A 19062-nucleotide genomic window follows, 5' to 3' on the forward strand; every position below is an offset into this window, starting at 1 on the left:
CATTCAATAAAATAGAGTATGAGACCGTATTTAGGCAATTCATGATTAGACTTATAAATTTTTGATGAAATCCAAGTTTGGACATGGCTTTGGTCAAGAAGGACCATTCAAACTTATCGTAAGTCTTGGACATATCCAACTTTATAACTGCTAGTCCAACTTTTCCTTAGTTCTTTTTCTTAATGCAATGAATCACCTCATGTGCCATTAAGACAGTATCTGCAATTTGTATTTTAGGGACAAAAACACTCTGATGTGGAGAAATGATTTTATCCATCAGCGGCTTCATTCTATTAGCCATAGTTTTCGAGACCACCTTGTAAACAAAATTACATAGGCCTATTGGCCTTAATTGATCAGCATATTCAGCCATACGAGACTTAGGTATAAGACATAAATGTTGGTGGATCTAATTATACATTACCTGATGCAACCAATACCATTCAAATACATGTCATTGTACATCTATCCTATCTGTTGTTTGGGAGCCTTCCAGTGAGGTCTTGTGCGATGGTTTGGCTTTGGATGGCATATATACCTAATAATACCTCAAAAAAAAAAAAAAACAATGATCAGATTTTCCGTGAAAGATACTGTTACCACCATTATGCACCATATTTTCCAAAGTGAAGGATATTATCGTTTGGGTAATATTTGACTTAGCCTTATACTGCTCATGAGATTCGATATGTTGTGTGTTCAGTTTGTGAATATGTGGATTCAGTTTTTTGCATTATTAATTCATCGAAAATTTCCATTTCATGTACTCGTGAAATGCAATTTTTCTTCATGTTGAGGGGAAATGGAATTCCCTTAAGTTCCTAAAAACTAACCGTTGTTAGTTAAGCTGAAGCTAAAATGCTGGCTATGGGGTTCGAACCCATGCGCCCTTATGTGGAGAAGATCTTAAGTCTTCGCCCTTGACCTCTCGGGCAAACCAGCTCTATGACTAAGGTTTGTTCTCAGTCTACATTCAAAATAAGCCGACTAAAAATAGTATTCATCTACCTTCGTCCGAAAATTTGGTGGTAACAAAACCCCTCATGTGCCGACTACTGAAAACGTTTTCAGTTGGATTTTTGTTAACGGGAGAACAAAAAATGATCTGAGGAGAGCAGAAAGTTCTGATAGTTGGTGTAGTTACTCCCTTGTGTCTAATCTTGATAAATGCCGAGAGTGAAGCACCAGTTTGAGGACAAACAAATGCACCAGTAAGATCTGTATATTCCATTCATTAATTGATCATCGCTATCTTAACAATCCCATCATAATTTTTCTAAATAAAAAACAATTTAATCCATAAGCAGTGGAGTTGATGAGTGTGTTAAGACATGTGCCTAAACTACTGGGTTTCATGAATAGGCCCACAAAGCCATACCTTGGTCCAATCATAAAGAACCGTTTTTTTTTTGGGACTACTCAAAAATGGTGGGGGACTACTCTCCATTTTTTGGGATGGATATTAGAAGTAATAGTGAGTCACTCCTTATCTAAGTTTTTTTTTAATACACAATTTGCCATTGGTAATTAAATTATCTAGTGTTAGCATAATGATTAATTAGTGAGGTTAGATTAATTAATTATGTGTTTTTAAAAGAATAATTCTTGAGAAGAAGGTTTTTCCTTTTTTTTTTAATAAGATGGTTGATTTCGAAATGAGGTTTTGGGTACTTAACCCAAATTTGGTCCCAGAAAGTGCCGCAATGGTGAGGAGTAAAGCCATATTTAGTCCAGAGAATTAGGGTTTGTGACCAAATGTGGTCGCCAACCCAGACTAAAATGATCAATAGTGGGACGGGGTATGTATAAAGAACGTATGATATTGGGGCGGATGTATACAGAGCGTTTGAATTAGGCGTATTTATAAACACCGCCGGGCCATACGGAGATAAAACATACGCCCCATAGCAGGTGTAATTAGAATGTATGTCCCAATGGGGCGCAGTTATTAAAAACGCCTGGTTTGGGCGCATGTATTACGTGCGCCTGTGTGAGGCGCATGTATTATGAGCGTCTGTGTGATGCGCATGTATTATGAGCGTCTGGAATGGGCGCACGTATTGTGAGCGTTTGTTAGCAGGCGCAACTTTAATTTACGCCTGCTTTGGGCGCATGTATTACGAGCGTCTGTTACCAGGCGTACACCTAGACGTGCGCCAACGGTTATATTTTGGAATTGATTTTCTAATTTTCTGATTTTCCGACCGTTTGATACATTGCAACGGCTCTTTCGTATATCTATATATAGCATTTGATAGTACTAACTTATTTCTGCATCCATTATTATCTTATCATTTATCATTTCTATTTCAAGAAATATAGAAGTATGGCACCACGCGGTCCCAATTTTACAACAGAAGAAGATACAACGATATGTAGAATCCATTTAGCCATATCTCAAGATTCTGCTACCGGAACCGATCAACCAAAAAGATTATTATGGAGTCGGATCAAAGCTAAGCTGGAAGAAGCCCTGCCTTGTAAACCAAAACGTACTTGGACTTCTATCCAGAGTCGATTTCAGGGAATAAGTAGAGAGGTTTCACTTTATTCTGCAAAAGTGTTGGAAGTTGATGGTGAATATCATAGTGGATGGAATGAAGTCTTGAAGGTAAGTAATCGTCAATTTTTGCACCCTTAATAATTATATACATGTAAATGAACTGATGAGTATTCAAAACAATAACAGGTTGAAGAGATAAGAAAGCGAATCAAAGAAAGTAATGGTAACAAAAAATTTAAGCACGAAGAGTGCTACGAAATTCTAAAAGATAGTATCAAATATTCAGGACGGTCGACATTTGTGTTTGATTCAGCCCAACAAATGGAAGATTCTCAGAGTGGTGAGGAAAACGCTAATATTGAGGAAACAATTCCAGACGAGTCCAGTGATGATCTAGATATTGGAGATATAGAGAACACACGTAAGCGTCAGTTGGGGAAGAAAGCATCGAAACAACTAAAGAAAACAGAGAGAGAAAAATCCAATGCCCAGGAGGAAATGCTAGAGGATATAATTAAGGAGCAACAAAGTTTCAATGCTCATTACAAAGCACAATCACTAATGAAGATGGGACAGAGACAAGCTGAGTTTGAAGCAATACAAGCTAAGTCTGCGGCAAAGTTTGCGGCGAAACAAGCTAGGCAAGAAAAACTCGATTTAAAGAAAGAAGCGGACGATGACTTAGCCATAATGTTGAAGGATGTCTCTGCATTGGACCCTGTAACAAGAGAGTACTTCGAACTTCGAAAGATCGAAATACTACAACGCAAAAGAAACCAATCTTAAAGCATTACCGGATTAGTTGAACCTTAATATTTATCATTAATAAAAAAACTAGTGAATTTTAATATTTATATGATAAATAGTACATTAGTAAGCAACGTTACAACATATTTTCGAATGAAGAAATACGATACAACATATTTCCATCCCAACTTAATAATTATCTCTAAAATTTGACCATATGTGTTCGATTAAATATTGACGCAAGCGAAAATGTGTTTCTTTATTGTGTATAGCATGAGGCCGATGTGCAGCTCTCATTCTGGAAAGTTCCTCAGTACCTACCCTCGATATATTCACCGGTGCCGACCTGTTACGTGAGTCATATTCATGTGGCCAATCGCCGGGAAGACGCTCATCCTCCACTATCATATTATGTAAAATAATAACCGTTTTCATTATATAGGCAAGCACATCCGGGTTCCACATTCGTGCAGGTTGTTTTACAATGGCAAATTGTTGTTGCAGTACTCCAAATCCACGCTCTACATCTTTCCGTGCACCCTCTTGCATCGTTGAAAATTTATATTTTTCCGGTGTATCTGGTTGTTTAATGACCATCACAATAGTAGCAATCTGTGGATAAATTCCATCACCGAGATAATATCCCATATCATATGCATTCCCGTTTATTTCAAAGTTCACCGGCGGTGTTTTCCCGTTGATAAGTTTTCTAAAAATATAAGAACGATTCATTACATTAATATCATTGCAGGAGCCAGGCATACCAAAAAACGCATGCCAAAACCAGAGATCATGTGACACCACTGCTTCTCGCACAATACTTTCACTCCCTTTATACGCGGTGTATACCCCTGATTCTGCTGACGGACATCTATCCCATTTCCAATGCATACAATCCACGCTCCCCAGCATCCCAGGAAATCCCCTGTCTTTGTTTTCTTTCAGCAACAGTTCAACATCACCCGCAGTTGGTGAGCGTAAATATTCTTTCCCATACAGTACCACAATCGTCTTACAAAACCGACGGGTTGCTTCTAAAACGGTGGTTTCTCCAATGCGTAAATACTCATCTATTGCATCTGCTGCACATCCATAAGCTAACATTCGGATTGCTGCAGTTACTTTCTGACGAGGGGATAATCCAAGAATGCCACAAGCATCTCTTTTTTGAGCAAAGTAAGGATTTCTAGACACCACATCTGCCAATATTCGGTTGAACAATTCTCGCCGCATTCTGAATCTCCTACGAAATATGTTAGCTGGGTAGGTGGGGTTGTCAGAAAAGTAGTCATTCCATAGAAGTATATCTCCGGCTTCACGATTTCTTGGTATTTTTATACGAGTATGAGACCATGTCATACTTGTAATGGCAGTTCCCAAACTAACTGCTAGGTTATTTCGGGTCAATGCAACCGCATCTTCATCTGATGAGTAAAAACTGTTATCAGAGATCACTCCCCTTCTTCATTCAGCATTTTCAAGTGTGAGAGGCATTCCTAGAAGCTCCAACGTGCATGCAGGTGTAAGTAACTCCAGCGATCCTTCTATCTAAAAATCACCTTCAGCCAATATTATTTAAAGCAATCAATGTGCAGAAAATCTAGCGTCCTACATCGTAAAGCAAATCATTTGTGTAAACAAAGTTAAAGGGACCCACAAGATATTTTTGGCAAGACCTATCCAAGCTCATTGACTTGTGTCCTCACAGAAAGAAATGGAGAAACTCATAAAAAGTGAAAGACCAAAAAGAAATTGGCAGAGAAACTCTATAAAGGATACCTGGGACAACAACTACATTTTCCCCAAAGTAATTTTGCTTCTAGGTAGATACTGAGCCCGAGCTACAAAACTCGATGGTTTTTCAAATTTTTCACTTGTGATAAGAAAAAATCGAATAAAAACACCACAAATGAACTAGGATGAGTTCTTCACCCTTGTTGATGTTCTTCCATCAGCTAACGACACAGAGAGAAGCTATATGCATACAAGGCTTAAAGTCTGGATGTTCCTGAGATGCAATGTAGTGATACCACAATTCAGGAAGAACTGATCGACCTTACCTGACTTAGCACACAAACATAAGAAAAACGTTAGCTTAATATAAAACTCAATGGTTTGCAGATACAAGTGTGATAAACTGATACAAAATAACTATAACAATTTTAAGCTTCCAGTGAAACTAAGAACTAACAGAACTCCAAATTTCTGAAACTAATAAACTGATACATAATAACTAAAAACTGAGAGAATATAGAGATCCATATTCTTGAGAAGGGGAAAAACAAAGCAAACGAGACTAACATTATAATCTTCTGATTTAGAAGTCTCGATCAACTACAGTCGCATATTGAGTCTATCTACACACTTTGTGCAGCAGTAAGCATCGCCTTACAGTTGTTTTCCTAAGCCAACAACGGTGGCCCTAGAAAAAATAGATCAAACTATTGTGCCAAACTAACTTTCTGTTTCATTAAGAAGTTACAGAATTAGTTGACGAACCATAGCAGTTCATCCCATTAAAAAAAACTCAATCTGCAAGAAATGGGTTTAGAGTCTATGAAACTTGCATCATTTTCCCTTGATTTGGTATCATGTGTCCAAGTTTTCAGATAAGAAATTGTGTATCATAAGTGGATGAAAGGCATGAAGGAGAAAACGTAATCACACGACTTAAATATCAGGACAATACTTCAGACTGAAGCTACAATGATAGTTGATCTCTTATCGGAGGAGGAAAAACGTTACCTGCAAATCAACCACAATAACTGAACTACAACTTAAGAAGAGCTTTAAAATATCATATGGAAAGGCCAAGATAGGTATAATACATTATACATAGGTGCTGTGACAAAAGCAAATCAAACTCACATTAGGTAAAGGATATCAAAATCAATCACCAAGCAGGAACAAGGAGAGTAACCTCATGAAGGGAAGTTCGATTTTTATACAGCCTTATAAGCGCAAGAATCTAACGTCGAATCCGAATTTAATTGCCATTATGATCCTTGGGTTCACTGTCAAAGAAAACATAGAAAACCAATTCATCTTTAAAATAGGTTTCAGCACAATATAAGATGCCAAGGAAGAAACTAACTTACCTTACGGTGCCTATTTTTAAATTCAAACACAATCAACATTGGAAAAACAATGTGCCCTTATTTCAAATAAGAAAACACTAAAATACAAAGAATTCACTCATTCAACACTTGAAAAATTATTACATCTATTAACCAATTACATCTATTAAACAAAAGCGAGTCTACAAATTAACGGATTCAAAGTCTTACCAGAAAAAACCCAAGCCACTTGAAATTAATCGAACATCTGTTTCACCATCAAATAGAAAAACGCGTTGTTCATTGAGCATTCCTCTAATTTTGACCATAAACTTTATCTGAACTATGTAATTCTGATTTCACAGAATCATTGACTGATTGGACCACCGATTCAAACTCTATTGGAAAAGGAAATCAGATCGAGCAGGAACTCCCTAAAAACATTGAATTGACAGATAAAACAAGGTTTTTATTTGGTGTTGAACGACAAGGAGAAGAAGTGGAGGAACGATTGCTATAAAACATAAGAAGGTGCACGGAGTTGGAGTACATCGTGTGAGACCGGGAGTGTAGAAAGTGGGTTAAGAAAACAAAACAGTTCTAACTTCTAATCGTGTTTAGAAAAAGTGAACTGATGTAAATTAGACACGAGTCGAGTGCACCCGTAACTAAAGAAAGATGAAATAGTTACGGAAACATATTTGGCTGGGACAAACAAAACTTTAGTCCCGTTTATAGATGCAACCGAGACAAGGTCAACCGTGACCAAAAACCATTGTTGTACTAGTGTTGAACCAGATTATAAGCTTCAGGCTGTCGATTTAAAAAAAATTAACGAAGAAATGAGATTACCATATATTTTAATATAATGACGGGATGTACTTACGTATGATAATTGTTGTGGTGGTGGAATAGGTACATGCTGAGCAGGTCGTTGAATAAGGTGTTTAACACGGTTACCATCAATCCCATGTAGTTCAACTACCCAATCGACTTTTGTCACGAATTGATGGAAGTTAGTTACATGTCGCCAATATCGAAGATACATATTATATGAAACAGCTTTCACAAACATATTTGCATCTACCTATCCAGCTTCTTTCACAAGTTTTGCTTTCTCATGACTGACCTCGCCAATTTTAAATGGTGGATTTCTAGGAATTCCAAAAGTAGGATGATTTTGCCTCCAAGATCGTTCTCCTAGGTACCACATATTCTGTAAAATTACCAGTAATCAAAGAAAATAAGTTCTTCAAATTAGGATAAAATGATAACTTTGAAGTAATAATGTTCATATAAAAAAAAGTACTAATTCGGAAGTAGAACCAATAACTGACCTTTCTACTTCCTACTTATATAGGTATTTTATAATATAGAACCATATAACTGACCTTGCCAATCCAAGTAAATATAACCCTTTTGTTTGAAAGCTCCAAAGCCTTGCGACCAACATCAGAGTCAAGAACACAAATGGCGGATTCCCACGGTTTCCATGTCACGATGTCTGCAGTCAACTGATTAAGCGCATTCCTATAGTGAACAATATCAATAGTCTTTTTCTTTGCTTTCCACCGGGAAGTTCTTGGCCATTTTTCTTCACTAGTTGGGTCGCACGGTCTACATATGCCCAGATATTCATATCCCCAAAACTACTCCATCATAACCAACCAAATAAATCAACTGCCAAAAAATATACATTTAAATGAAATAAAAATAAATAATAATTTACCTCTAATATTTGGAACGGCCCGCTTAATGACTTATGTCCCCGACCAGAGGCGTTGAGTGCCACATACAATTTCGCAAAAGCAGGACCACCCCAGTCATACATATCAACTGCATTTAGATCCTCAAAAGCATCTAACCAAGCCGCATCAATGTAGTTCTTTGCATTGGAAAAGAAAAAATTTCCCAAAACATACATAAAAAAGGCCCTCGCCACTTTTTCTGCAAGTTTGTCATCCAAATTAGCTGCAACCAAGATATCTTCTTTGAAATATGTAGTCAAAAATTTAATTGTGATTGCATCTGAAATCCACTGTGGTGGGGGGCGTTTTTTTCCATAAATTGGGGGATCTTCATAATCAAAGGGTTCTTCTATTTCTGGAAAAATATGCTCACGGACATAATCAAATTTGTACTTGCCTGTGTTATACGGAACCTCATCCCCAATTCCAATACTCAATCCTGTCAACATTACCCAATCAAGCGGCGTGAATCCCATTTCACCAAAAGGGAAGTGAAAAGTATGCGTTGTATCCCACCAACGCTCAACAAGATAATCAATCACTGGGTGTGATGCTTCTCCTATTTCCATGGCTAATAAACGTCCCCATACTGCCTTGTCGATAATGTATTTAATTTTTGGACTATGTTTTGTTATCTCCTTATAATAAACAATGACCGAGAAGAGTGAACCACGATGTTGGTACCTGAATTTTGGATCGCTTGAATATGTAATATCTGTAGAAGCGTGTTTGTCACTATCTTCCAGGCAATTGTAGTTGTCTAGGGATACCACTGACGGTGTTGTTTCATCTTCGCTATCTTCATCGAACCCGGTATCTGGAACCTCCAAATCTCCAACATTAGGGTCTATTTCAGGCTCCATTGGACCTTTACCTTTGCGTTTCTTATTATTCATCTTTTTTCCTTGTACAAATCTCGACGTTATTCTGCTCAACATCTGAGCACGATATAAATACAAGTTAGTGATTGTTTTTTCAGCAGTACAACAGTACCCTCCATTTTAACAGATTTGCAACAACTGAGTTAGCAAATCAGCAGAAAATGAACAAATCAACATCTTTTATGCTTAAAGAAATCAAATTCCACCCAAAAACAAATCAAGAAAATTACGCCTAATTAACCTAATTACTTAGGAATAAAAACCATACCTTTAATCTTCAATCAAATTTCCCCGCACCCAATTAACGAATTAGATTACTCGTTTCTTTCACAAGAACATAGATTAATGGCCATCACATGAGATTTAGGAAGAAAATTGGCCCTAGATTTTTACTTAGGTTTCGTCGTCGTTTTTTTTTTCTTCTGTAAACATAGGTTATGTAAAAAGAGGAGGAGAAGAGATAATAACGTATATATCCAGACGGTCTTTCTAAAAACGCCCCACTCAGACGGATATTCTATGCACGCTCCACTCAGACGCTGCTTCTATAAACGCCCCACTCAGACGCTGCTTCTATAAACTCCCCACTCAGACGCTGCTTCTATAAGCGCCCCACTCAGACGGATTTTTAATAAACGCCCGACACAGACGCACAATCCATCTACGCCTGAACTAGACGCACTTTCTATGTCCGCCCAACACAGACGCACCTTCCATATCTGCCCTACCCAGACGCACCTTCTATGTCCGCCCGAGTCATACGCACTTTCTATCTCCGTATGTATCAGACGCACGTAACTTCTCCGTCCCAGTAGACGCACTTCCCATCGCCGTCCCATGTTAGGCGTGAACTATACCTACGCCTCAATCAGGCGCACGTAATAACTCCGTTTCATTCAGACGCATATTTTAGAGAACGATCGGTCAAGAAACGTGAGTATAAGTTCCGTCTGCACCAAGCGTTCGTATAAGTTACGCTTCACCAAATTTTGGTCGTCCCCCATTGCGCTTGAACACCCAGAATACCAATTTTTTTTGGCTTTTAGTCTGGCTTTTGGTATTTGGTCCGTCTCATGACTGTGGTTGCTCTTAGAACAACCACAATCACGATCAAATTTGGAGACTATAGCCAAATTTGGTCCAAAAGTGAAGCGCAATGGGACAGACTAAATGTATATATGGTCTGAATTTCTAAGGTTTGAGACTAAAACTAGTCACCAACCCAGACCAAACACAAATATAGTGGGACGTTGATATAGCGAGCGTGTGAGGTTAGGCGTTAACATAATGAACGTCTGAGATTTGGCGAGAGTATGATGAGCGTTTGAGTGTGGAGCGTCAATGGAAAGAGCGCTGGGTGGGGCGCAGTTATAAAGTACGCTAGGAGTAACGACCATTATACATACGCCTCATACCAGACGTTAGTATAAGGTGCGTTTGAATCTTGGGAATCATATAAAGTTCACCTAACTCCTCTTGGACGTTGATATAAAGTGATACTCACTCTTGGACGTTAATTCCATCACCGTCCCATACCAGGCATGCACTATGACCACGCCCCACACCGAGCTTCCAGAATACGTACGCTCCAAATGGGAGAGCACTATAACCACGCCTAACTTTCAGACGGTCGGTATACGTTTGCTCATTAGCAGGCGTTCATTATATGTTCGCCGGACTAAATTTTAGTCTTCCACCACTGCGCTTCATCTCCAAAAAAAGCCAAAAAAATTTAGCATTTTGTCTGATTTTTAGTATTTGGTCCCTTTCATGATTGTGGTTGTTCTTAGGTATACTTCAAATTTAGTTAATGTTGCTTGAATTGGCAAAATCTGTCGAAAAAATGAAAAATTTATAAACTGATTTCGACCATGGAAATAGAGTTCGGATAGGACATCTAAAGAACAGGTAGCCGAACTCATCTGCAAGTGTAGTTCGGCTAATGGTTCCGAAAACACGGTCTCGAACTCAGTTTTAATGGAGTTTTTGCTTTCAGAAAAAAGTTTGGCTAGAAGAAAAAAAGTTGCGACGTAACCGAACCACATGTTCGGCTAGGAAAAAAAATCGACGAAACCGAGCTCAATATATAGGTTTTCAGAGAAAAGTTCGGTTAGGAGAAAAAAAATGTTACGTAACCGAACTGAAAGTTCGGCTAGGAGAAAAAGGAAAAAAAGTTACGACGTAACCGAACTAAAAGTTCAGCTGGGAATTTTTTTTTGCGAGGTAACCGAACTTTTCTCTGAAAGAAAAAACTCCATTAATGCTGATTTCGGCTAGTTCGACAAACTGTTTCACATAATTCCTAACCGAACTTCTCTCTGCAACTTCCATTTTCAACTCATTTTGATGATTACTACTCATTTTTTCAACCAAGTAATGGGTTTGTGGAATTGTTTTTAGTAATGGATTTGTGATAAATTAAAAATAATGGATTTGTTAAGATTTTGATTTTGTTTTGCGATGATTTAGATTATGTATTTATTAGATTAGTTTTAATTTTAACGGAAAATGGGTCATTTGTCCAAATATTTTTAAACCACGAATCAAATGGACGAGTAAAAAATACTTTGGGTGAAATGGCCAAAAAAAAAATAGCAAGGATGAAACTGGCTTCATCTTAGCTTAAATTTAAAAAATACCAAGGATGAAACTGGATACATCCTGTGTAAATCAAAAATAAGAAAAAATATTTGAAAATGGGCACGATGAAACTGGTTACATCCTGCCTATTTTTACATTTTTGTCCATTTAAACAGTATCAAAATCTAACTGTCCATTTCACCCAGGAATTGTTGATTTTGGTCTTTTTAACCAATTTTGTGTAATTTTAATTAGGTTAAGGATAGGTTAGTCATTTCCATACTTTAGGACACCCTTATAAGTATAGGGTAGACATTCCTATCACAAAGTAATCCCCCACCATTTTTGAGTAGTCCCCAAAAAAATGGTTCATCATAAAGCTGGTCACCTATTAACACCCAAGAGCACACTGAAAACCCCTTATCCAAAGAAGCAAAAACCAGACAAAGTAACAAGAGCAGCACTTCCTTCAAAAATGGCACTGCATCTTCTCTTGGGTTCCATCAACGATTAGAATCTTCTGCAGCCAAAGCTGGTGAAATCCCAACAGATGATTCAGGACCTAAAACTAGATTACTTGCACAGAGTGTTCCATGGACTTTGTATTAATCACGATATTAAAGTTCTATTTGAGAAGTATGGGACTTTTCTAGATGTTGAGGTAAATTTCTCTGATTTTCTCTAAATTTTGGTTTTTTTCTGTGTAAATATTGAATTGTTAGTTATTTATAATCTGGGTTTTCTATGAATTTGTTGTGTGATGAGTTTTGAATGTTGTGCTTACCTACAAATTGGGTTTTTGTTTGGATGATTTTTTGAAGCTCTCAATGCACAGCAAGACTAAAAATAGAGGATTGGCATTTGTAAGAATGGGTTCAGAAGAAGAATCTGTTGCTTCCATGACCAATCTCGAAGCGCATGTAAGCATTTTTCATTCTTCACAACTACTAGTTCAGTGGTTATTTGGTATTTACTGAAGTTTCTGCATTTAAGTTTTTGGTTATGTTATTTGATTGGAATGTGTTTGGTTGAAATTGATGCTTAGGATTTTGATGGTCGTATATTGAATCTTTCTTATACTCATCCAAATGAAAAGAAGGAAATTCGAGAAGCCCCAGCGGCACCGACGAAATTTAATATTTTTGTGGGTAATGTGTCATGGGATGTAACATCTTCGGATCTCAGAGAGTTCTTTAGTTCTTTGCTTGATAATGCTGTATCAGCAGAAGTTATATACCAGACTACTGAACTGAGAAAGCCAAGTGGATATGGTTTTGTTTCCTTCGGTTCCAAAGAGGAAGCAGAAGCAGCTATTACTGCTTTCAAGGGGAAGGTAAACTATCGGGGTTGTTAAGTTTCTGATTGATTATTTTTGTTGCAAATTTTTTATTTTGGTCAGTGCTGCAGATATTGATGTGAAGACCACTTCGATTCGCACGTGGTAGAAGAAAGTTGAAAGAAGAGGTGAAGGCGGGTACAACATTTGGTGGAACATCAAGTAAGGTGAACGTGGATGAAGCCGGAGAAGTGTAATGTAACCAGTGACCATGCACTGGTTCTAGTCCTTCATCCATCCTTATCTATTAGGTGAGGTAAAATTTTCTAGAAATTTCACAATGTAATACTGTATGTATAACTTTTATTGGTTGCTTACTCACTGGTTACAAGTGTTCTCAATGCTTTCGTGTTGGTACTTATATAGTACTACATAAACTTGGTTACTATCACATACAAAATCTTAATTTCTACACCTAGAGTCTTTCGAAGGTCTACTGCCTTTAAGTTTTCCCTTAGGGATCAATCTTATATGTTGACATGGTGTAGCGTAGTGGTGCGCAAAAAACATTCAGAAACTTGTAGAGCTTCTATTGCACTTCAAATCTGAAAGTTCGTTACAATTAAGCTGAAAACTGATTTCTAATTCAGTTTTGTCACGTATTGCCATGCTTATGACTGGTCTAAGTTAACTTGCTATAAGATTGTTTATCTTGCTCCATCATTCTAACTCTAGTTGAATATTTGATTTCCTAAACCTCATTACGCCTTTTAGTTACAGGCTGTTCATGATTCACACAGTTTAGCATCCTTGTAGAGGAAAATTCCATTTCATAACTAGGATAAAGGTACCATAGGATGAAGGTTAACTGTTGGAATTTCATAACCAGGTACGAGTAAGTTCGGGGTGGTGGTCGTGTTAGAAGGAAGAGATTCAGATGGATGGATGAGAAATTGAGGTATGGAAGTGATGCCTGAGTCAAGTGAACCTTTAACTCCATTCCTGTTGTTGCTTATGGAAGCTTGCTTATGCACATCCAAAGAAAAAGAAGGAAATTCGAGATGCGCCTGCAGCAGTGACGAAGTTCAATGTTTTTGTGGGTAATTTTTCATGGATGTAACGTCTTTGGACCTCATAGAGTTCTTTAGTACTTTGAATGTTAACATTTTATCAGCAGTTATATACAAGACTATTGAATTAAGAAAGCCTAGTGGATATGGTTTTCTTTCTTTTGGTTCCAAAGAGGAAGCCGAAGCAGCTGCTACTGCATTTGAACTTGGTTATTGCTGCAGATATTGAAGGGAGACCACTTCGAATCGTATAGTATAAATGGAAGAAAGTTGAAAGAAGAAGTGAAGGCAGGTACATCATTTGAATGCAGCATTTTGTTTTGTCTGCTTGTTTTGGTGTTCCGTAGTCTCGTTTTGTAGTGTTGATTGTTGAATATAGAGGTAATGCACATCTGAAATACACAACAGGATATTCTCTTTAATCATAGAAAAAGATTAGTTACTCATCTCTCCCTTAATAGTTGTCGGTGATCAGATGAGCTATGTTGTAAAAGGCGCTAGGCAAGGCGAGCGCCTGAAATTTAGAAAAAACCAGAATTAAGTATAATTTGGCGCCTGGGCGCCTTTTTTTGCCAGGCACCAGCCCTACGCATAGTGCGCCTTTTACAACATAGCAGATGAGTGTCTTCTTTGTGCTGTTCAACTGATCAAACTTATTTCATATCATTTTTCTCAGTGTTTTACAGTTCTAACATGTTATTCAATCAATAACAAGTGCCACCACCAGGTCCTCCATATCGAAGGATGCTCTTTGAATCATCCCAAATAGTAGCATAATATCCTTTACAATCATTTACAGACTGAGGCTGAGCCTTGTGATCAGCCATCCAAAATTCTTCGTTCTTGTCATAATATTTAAGGTTTTCATAAGAACCAGTGTGATCGTTATCATCATTGGGATAAAAAGCACTAGCCATTTCTGGAGTGATCGCATCATTTCCTGCCTTTACACGACCACCCCAGTAAATATGTTCCGCGCCTTGTTTAAGTAAAGGGAACAGTTCGCCTGGCCAATAACCAACTTCAATAAATGATTCGTCAATTAGGAGTGACAACCACCAATTCCCGTTTTCAAGTTCCTGTAATGCAACACAAAATAATACTTAATTGTTGCAGTATATTGGTAAATGTCACCAGCTCGGAGATAAAAGAATAATTATATTGGTAAGTACCACGCACCAGATGAATGTACCATCCCATTTTAATTTGCGTGCCTGAAATAATTGATGTATTCTCAAAGGCCATAACCGGAGTGTATGTTGAGTGAAGTTGCACAAATCCAGGGCAATGATTATTATAACAACCTGTTGTTACCACCCTAAATACAAAATTAACACCAAGAAGAAAAATCATAAATCTTCCTAGAGAAAACTAATCATAAAGATAAAAATGCGAAAGTTCATTACCAAAAACTTACAGTCCAATGTGCAAAAGATCGAGTCATGGCATCACCATACAATGATGGGTTTACCTGATATAAATGTACATAAATAAAACATTTTACAAGTCTAAGTCATAATAAGCAAAATCTCAACATTTTTTGAACATACAGTCTAAATAACAACACTTTAACGTTAATTTGATGTAATAATGCGACCTACCAAATTATTCACTCCAGGTATTTACCCATAAAGGAATACCATTGTTGATATTGTGGGTTTTATTTTGATAAAGAAGGTACTAAAATCCAAATAAGACGAAGCATTTTTTAATTTGTTTTATATGAGTTTGGTATTCTCCTCAATTAATCTGATGTCGGGTACCCTCAGTAGCAGTGTTGGGGAAACACCATTCTAAATGTAAAATTTGGATGATAGTATTTTTTTTGTTTGATCGGAAATTTAATTAGATGATAATATCGGTCTCTAGGTTCTTGGTTTTTAACTATCAGCAGAGCAAAACTAAGAAAATAATACGTAATACTTACAGTCCATCCGACTTTGATTTCATTAGTCTGTCCAGTAGTGCCTGCTTGAAGTACCATTTCTGCTGCACTGAATTGGTCGGGATGGTTTACATAGGGATGCCATATATTTGTAACTCCACTTGCTCCAAAAAATCGTTTATCTTGTATTTCAAGAGTAATACCTACTCTCTGAAAATCAACATTTTTTTGGTAGAACGGAAAAGTCACTAAAAAAAAGTATTTTTAGTTTTTTTATTGATAGCTGCCGAAATTATAGAGCCAAATAGAGTTGGATTACATACATACTCATCACCTGCACCTCCACCGTTGGATGAGGAAGAAATTTTCTTGGCTCTCATTAAATCTTCTTTATCTGTCCTACGAATAGGAACTGTTCCTTTTGGACACCCTTCAATTTGACTCATCAATTTTTTATTTGGGCTTGCAGGTGTAATTTTATCTTCTTTCTAAAAATAAAATTGTTGATGAATCGTGATCAAAAAATGTTAAAAATAATTAACATATAAAAACTGATCAATGAACACAGTGTTATATTTAGTGATAGTTTTCACATTACAAATGACAAGGTTTGCTCCTGATGAAGACGACAAGATATTAAGAAAATTACTCATATTTTACAACAGCATCTCTTTTCCAAGAAGAAATCATATAAACATTCATGTAATAGGTTATTGAGTTATTGAGTTTTTTTGTTAATTGATGAACTTGCTTTTGAAACCCATCATGTAAGCAATCTTTTGGTATAAATAAATTGGTTGGTTTGAGATTAAAAATAAAAATCACTCTTGTTAAGAAAAAAAGTTGTTTCATGAGTATTTTCTTGAAACGAGGGAGTAATAAAACGGCAAGATATAAAAATATATATACTCACGCCAAATAATTATTAGTGGATCTCATATTTTCCTTGGGCTTCTAAAATGGCTTATATGTATTTCGTTTCTATTTTTGACCAAAAAAGCATCTTTAAAAGAACAAGTAGTAACAAAGAAAAATAAAAGTGCCATACCGAGATAACATGGTTTTTGAGCAGAGGATGATCAAACGCGGGTTGTCTGTGGAATTCAATACAATCGAAAATATCGCCCCAACGAGTCTATTGCCATAATAAACAAACCAATATTAATCTTTCCAACCAAATAAATAAATAAATATTACATTAATCTTACCCTACTACAGTAAAACTTTTTTAAAATAATACACGTTAAAATAATAATCTCTCTAACATACTCCATCTGTTTCTGAAAGACCGTCCTCTATTCCTTTTTCGTCTGTTTCAAAACTGTGTCCAACTTCTGTTTATAGTCATACTTTTTCAATGAACTCTCTAATATACCCTTGAATTCTTTATAATCATAAATCCATTTTTAACGTGACCCAATCTAAAATATTAAAGAAATTAGTATAATTGAGGAAACAAATATATCATTCGTTCCTTTTAAGAAAATATACATTTAACTCTAAAAATTAAATTCCTTATAAAGTTTATACTTCATAAATTCTATATCTTTTAAATTTTCCTTTTATATTTCGTATTTATAATTCTCACAAAAATTTTGGATAGTCTTTATTACTAGCATTTTTATTAAAATAAAATGGGTAAGTAACTAAGGGTAGTCAAGTAAAATAGTATGGTCTCCTTAATATTCTGAGAAAGTCAACACGGACTATCTTTGTGAAATGGAGGGAATAATAAAAAAAATTAGTCCCAATTAGGCTTGGACAGGTTAAATTTCTTCTCGCTAAAATAATAATGTCCCTAAAATAATAATTTTTCTCGATCCCAAAGTTATTATTTTAAAGAAATTTTACTGTATTTTGTGAATGAACGTGATAAAATAATTCTATAGAATTTGATCTATCATAGACTAGTTGACTTATATTGTAAATCATGTGAAGAAATATTTCCTATTTATCAAAATTATTGATGAATCTGTGACATGGCAACATAATTCGAGACCTCATACTTACATGCATTGTTTTGATAGGTGGTTTGTTCAGAATGTTGAGTTGTCTTTCCAACTCCAAATCCTCTTCCATTAATAATCTACTAGCAATAGCTCTTCCTCCTTCCGCTATCATAACTGCATGGTGATATGCGAGAATCAATCCCACTATAAGTGGTAGAAAGCTACCCATTGTTTTTAGACCAGAGAGTGCAGCCATCGATTCTACTTAAAAAATTTTATCAAAGGAGTACTATAAGTTTGCAAATGGTGGTTAGATGATGATGAGTTTATACTTGTTTGACTTTGTTAAACTTGGAAAGATAACATGTCATTTATGATTAGATTCCATACGTAGGAGGCATTTATGATTAATTGTAATCGGATGATGACATTCCTTGGTTATTAAGGATCAAAAATTAAAAACAAAAAAAAAGATTCCTTAATTTTTAGATTTTGATAATCTTCCATTTTAAACTTAGTCTTTATGGGCATATACTTTATGATTTTTGTCGCCCCTGGCTACCTATTTAGATTGTAGCATCAGTAGATAGAATTTTTGCGCCCTTTTTTGTTCAGATATGGATCCGCACCTGATTGGCTCAAACCTTCGTATAAAGTTAATGTTTATACAAGAATTTTATTTTTCTTATTTTAATTTTAATTTTAATTTTGTCTTCTACGTTGAAAATTTATCTTTGTTCTTAGACATAGAAACCGCTTCGAGAAAATTTCTAGCCATTTTATCTTTCTGTATGTGTACAAAAGCCATCAACAAAATTCTATATATGAAAAAACCACACTCAATTATAATAAGTTTTGTTTAAAAAAAACACCTTTTATGTAAAATAAAAAACGTTGACAAAAATTGTGATAAAATCTAATCCAAGTATCCAACCCTACAAATCACTCATAAATTAACTTCCCTAAAATTGTTCCCTGAAAAATCTCTAGTACATTTATGCTTACATAATTCCAATTACCCATGATAGATTTATGGAAATTCTAGATTTCACCGATCAATGAGAAATTTAAATTTCATTTAATATGAGAACTCCACTGTAATCTTCTGTGAATTCCAGCTATCACCCGGTGAAAAATCAAATTCTCATCAATTTCTAAGGTGAAATATCAAACTCTCACTTTTATATCATGTGAAAACTCTAATAATCACTAAGTTCTCATGTGAATAATCAAAATATCATGAATTTTCAAAGTGAAAGATCAAACTTCACCTTGGTCACAATTTACTGAAAACCATAATTATTACAAGAAACGATAAAGCAATTATCACAGAAACCATCACAAACCATAATTGTTGTGCAAACTAC

The 19062-nt window shown here is 36.0% G+C and overlaps 3 protein-coding genes and 1 pseudogene across 3 annotated transcripts; 1 reads left to right on the forward strand and 3 right to left on the reverse strand.

Moving 5' to 3' along the window:
- Positions 1 to 3439: 3439 nt before the first annotated feature.
- On the reverse strand, positions 3440 to 4609 carry LOC113357675. The gene is made up of 2 exons (XM_026601115.1): positions 4200 to 4609; positions 3440 to 3959 (listed from the first exon to the last, which is right to left on the reverse strand). The coding sequence occupies exons 1-2, from the start codon at positions 4607 to 4609 to the stop codon at positions 3440 to 3442; spliced, it is 930 nt and encodes a 309-aa protein (XP_026456900.1).
- Positions 4610 to 11311: 6702 nt separating this feature from the next.
- Positions 11312 to 14316, forward strand: LOC113357681 (annotated as a pseudogene).
- A 138-nt stretch (positions 14317 to 14454) lies between these two features.
- LOC113335162 lies at positions 14455 to 17976 on the reverse strand. The gene is made up of 7 exons (XM_026581286.1): positions 17757 to 17976; positions 16795 to 16881; positions 16070 to 16234; positions 15789 to 15956; positions 15279 to 15332; positions 15041 to 15179; positions 14455 to 14940 (listed from the first exon to the last, which is right to left on the reverse strand). The coding sequence occupies exons 1-6, from the start codon at positions 17949 to 17951 to the stop codon at positions 15156 to 15158; spliced, it is 693 nt and encodes a 230-aa protein (XP_026437071.1). The 5' UTR covers positions 17952 to 17976; the 3' UTR covers positions 14455 to 14940; positions 15041 to 15155.
- LOC113357689 lies at positions 14566 to 15061 on the reverse strand. Its single transcript, XM_026601127.1, has 2 exons — positions 15041 to 15061; positions 14566 to 14940 (listed from the first exon to the last, which is right to left on the reverse strand). The coding sequence occupies exons 1-2, from the start codon at positions 15059 to 15061 to the stop codon at positions 14566 to 14568; spliced, it is 396 nt and encodes a 131-aa protein (XP_026456912.1).
- Positions 17977 to 19062: the final 1086 nt, after the last annotated feature.

Source organism: Papaver somniferum, chromosome 1 (assembly GCF_003573695.1).
Source record: "Papaver somniferum cultivar HN1 chromosome 1, ASM357369v1, whole genome shotgun sequence".
Lineage (NCBI taxonomy): Eukaryota > Viridiplantae > Streptophyta > Magnoliopsida > Ranunculales > Papaveraceae > Papaver > Papaver somniferum.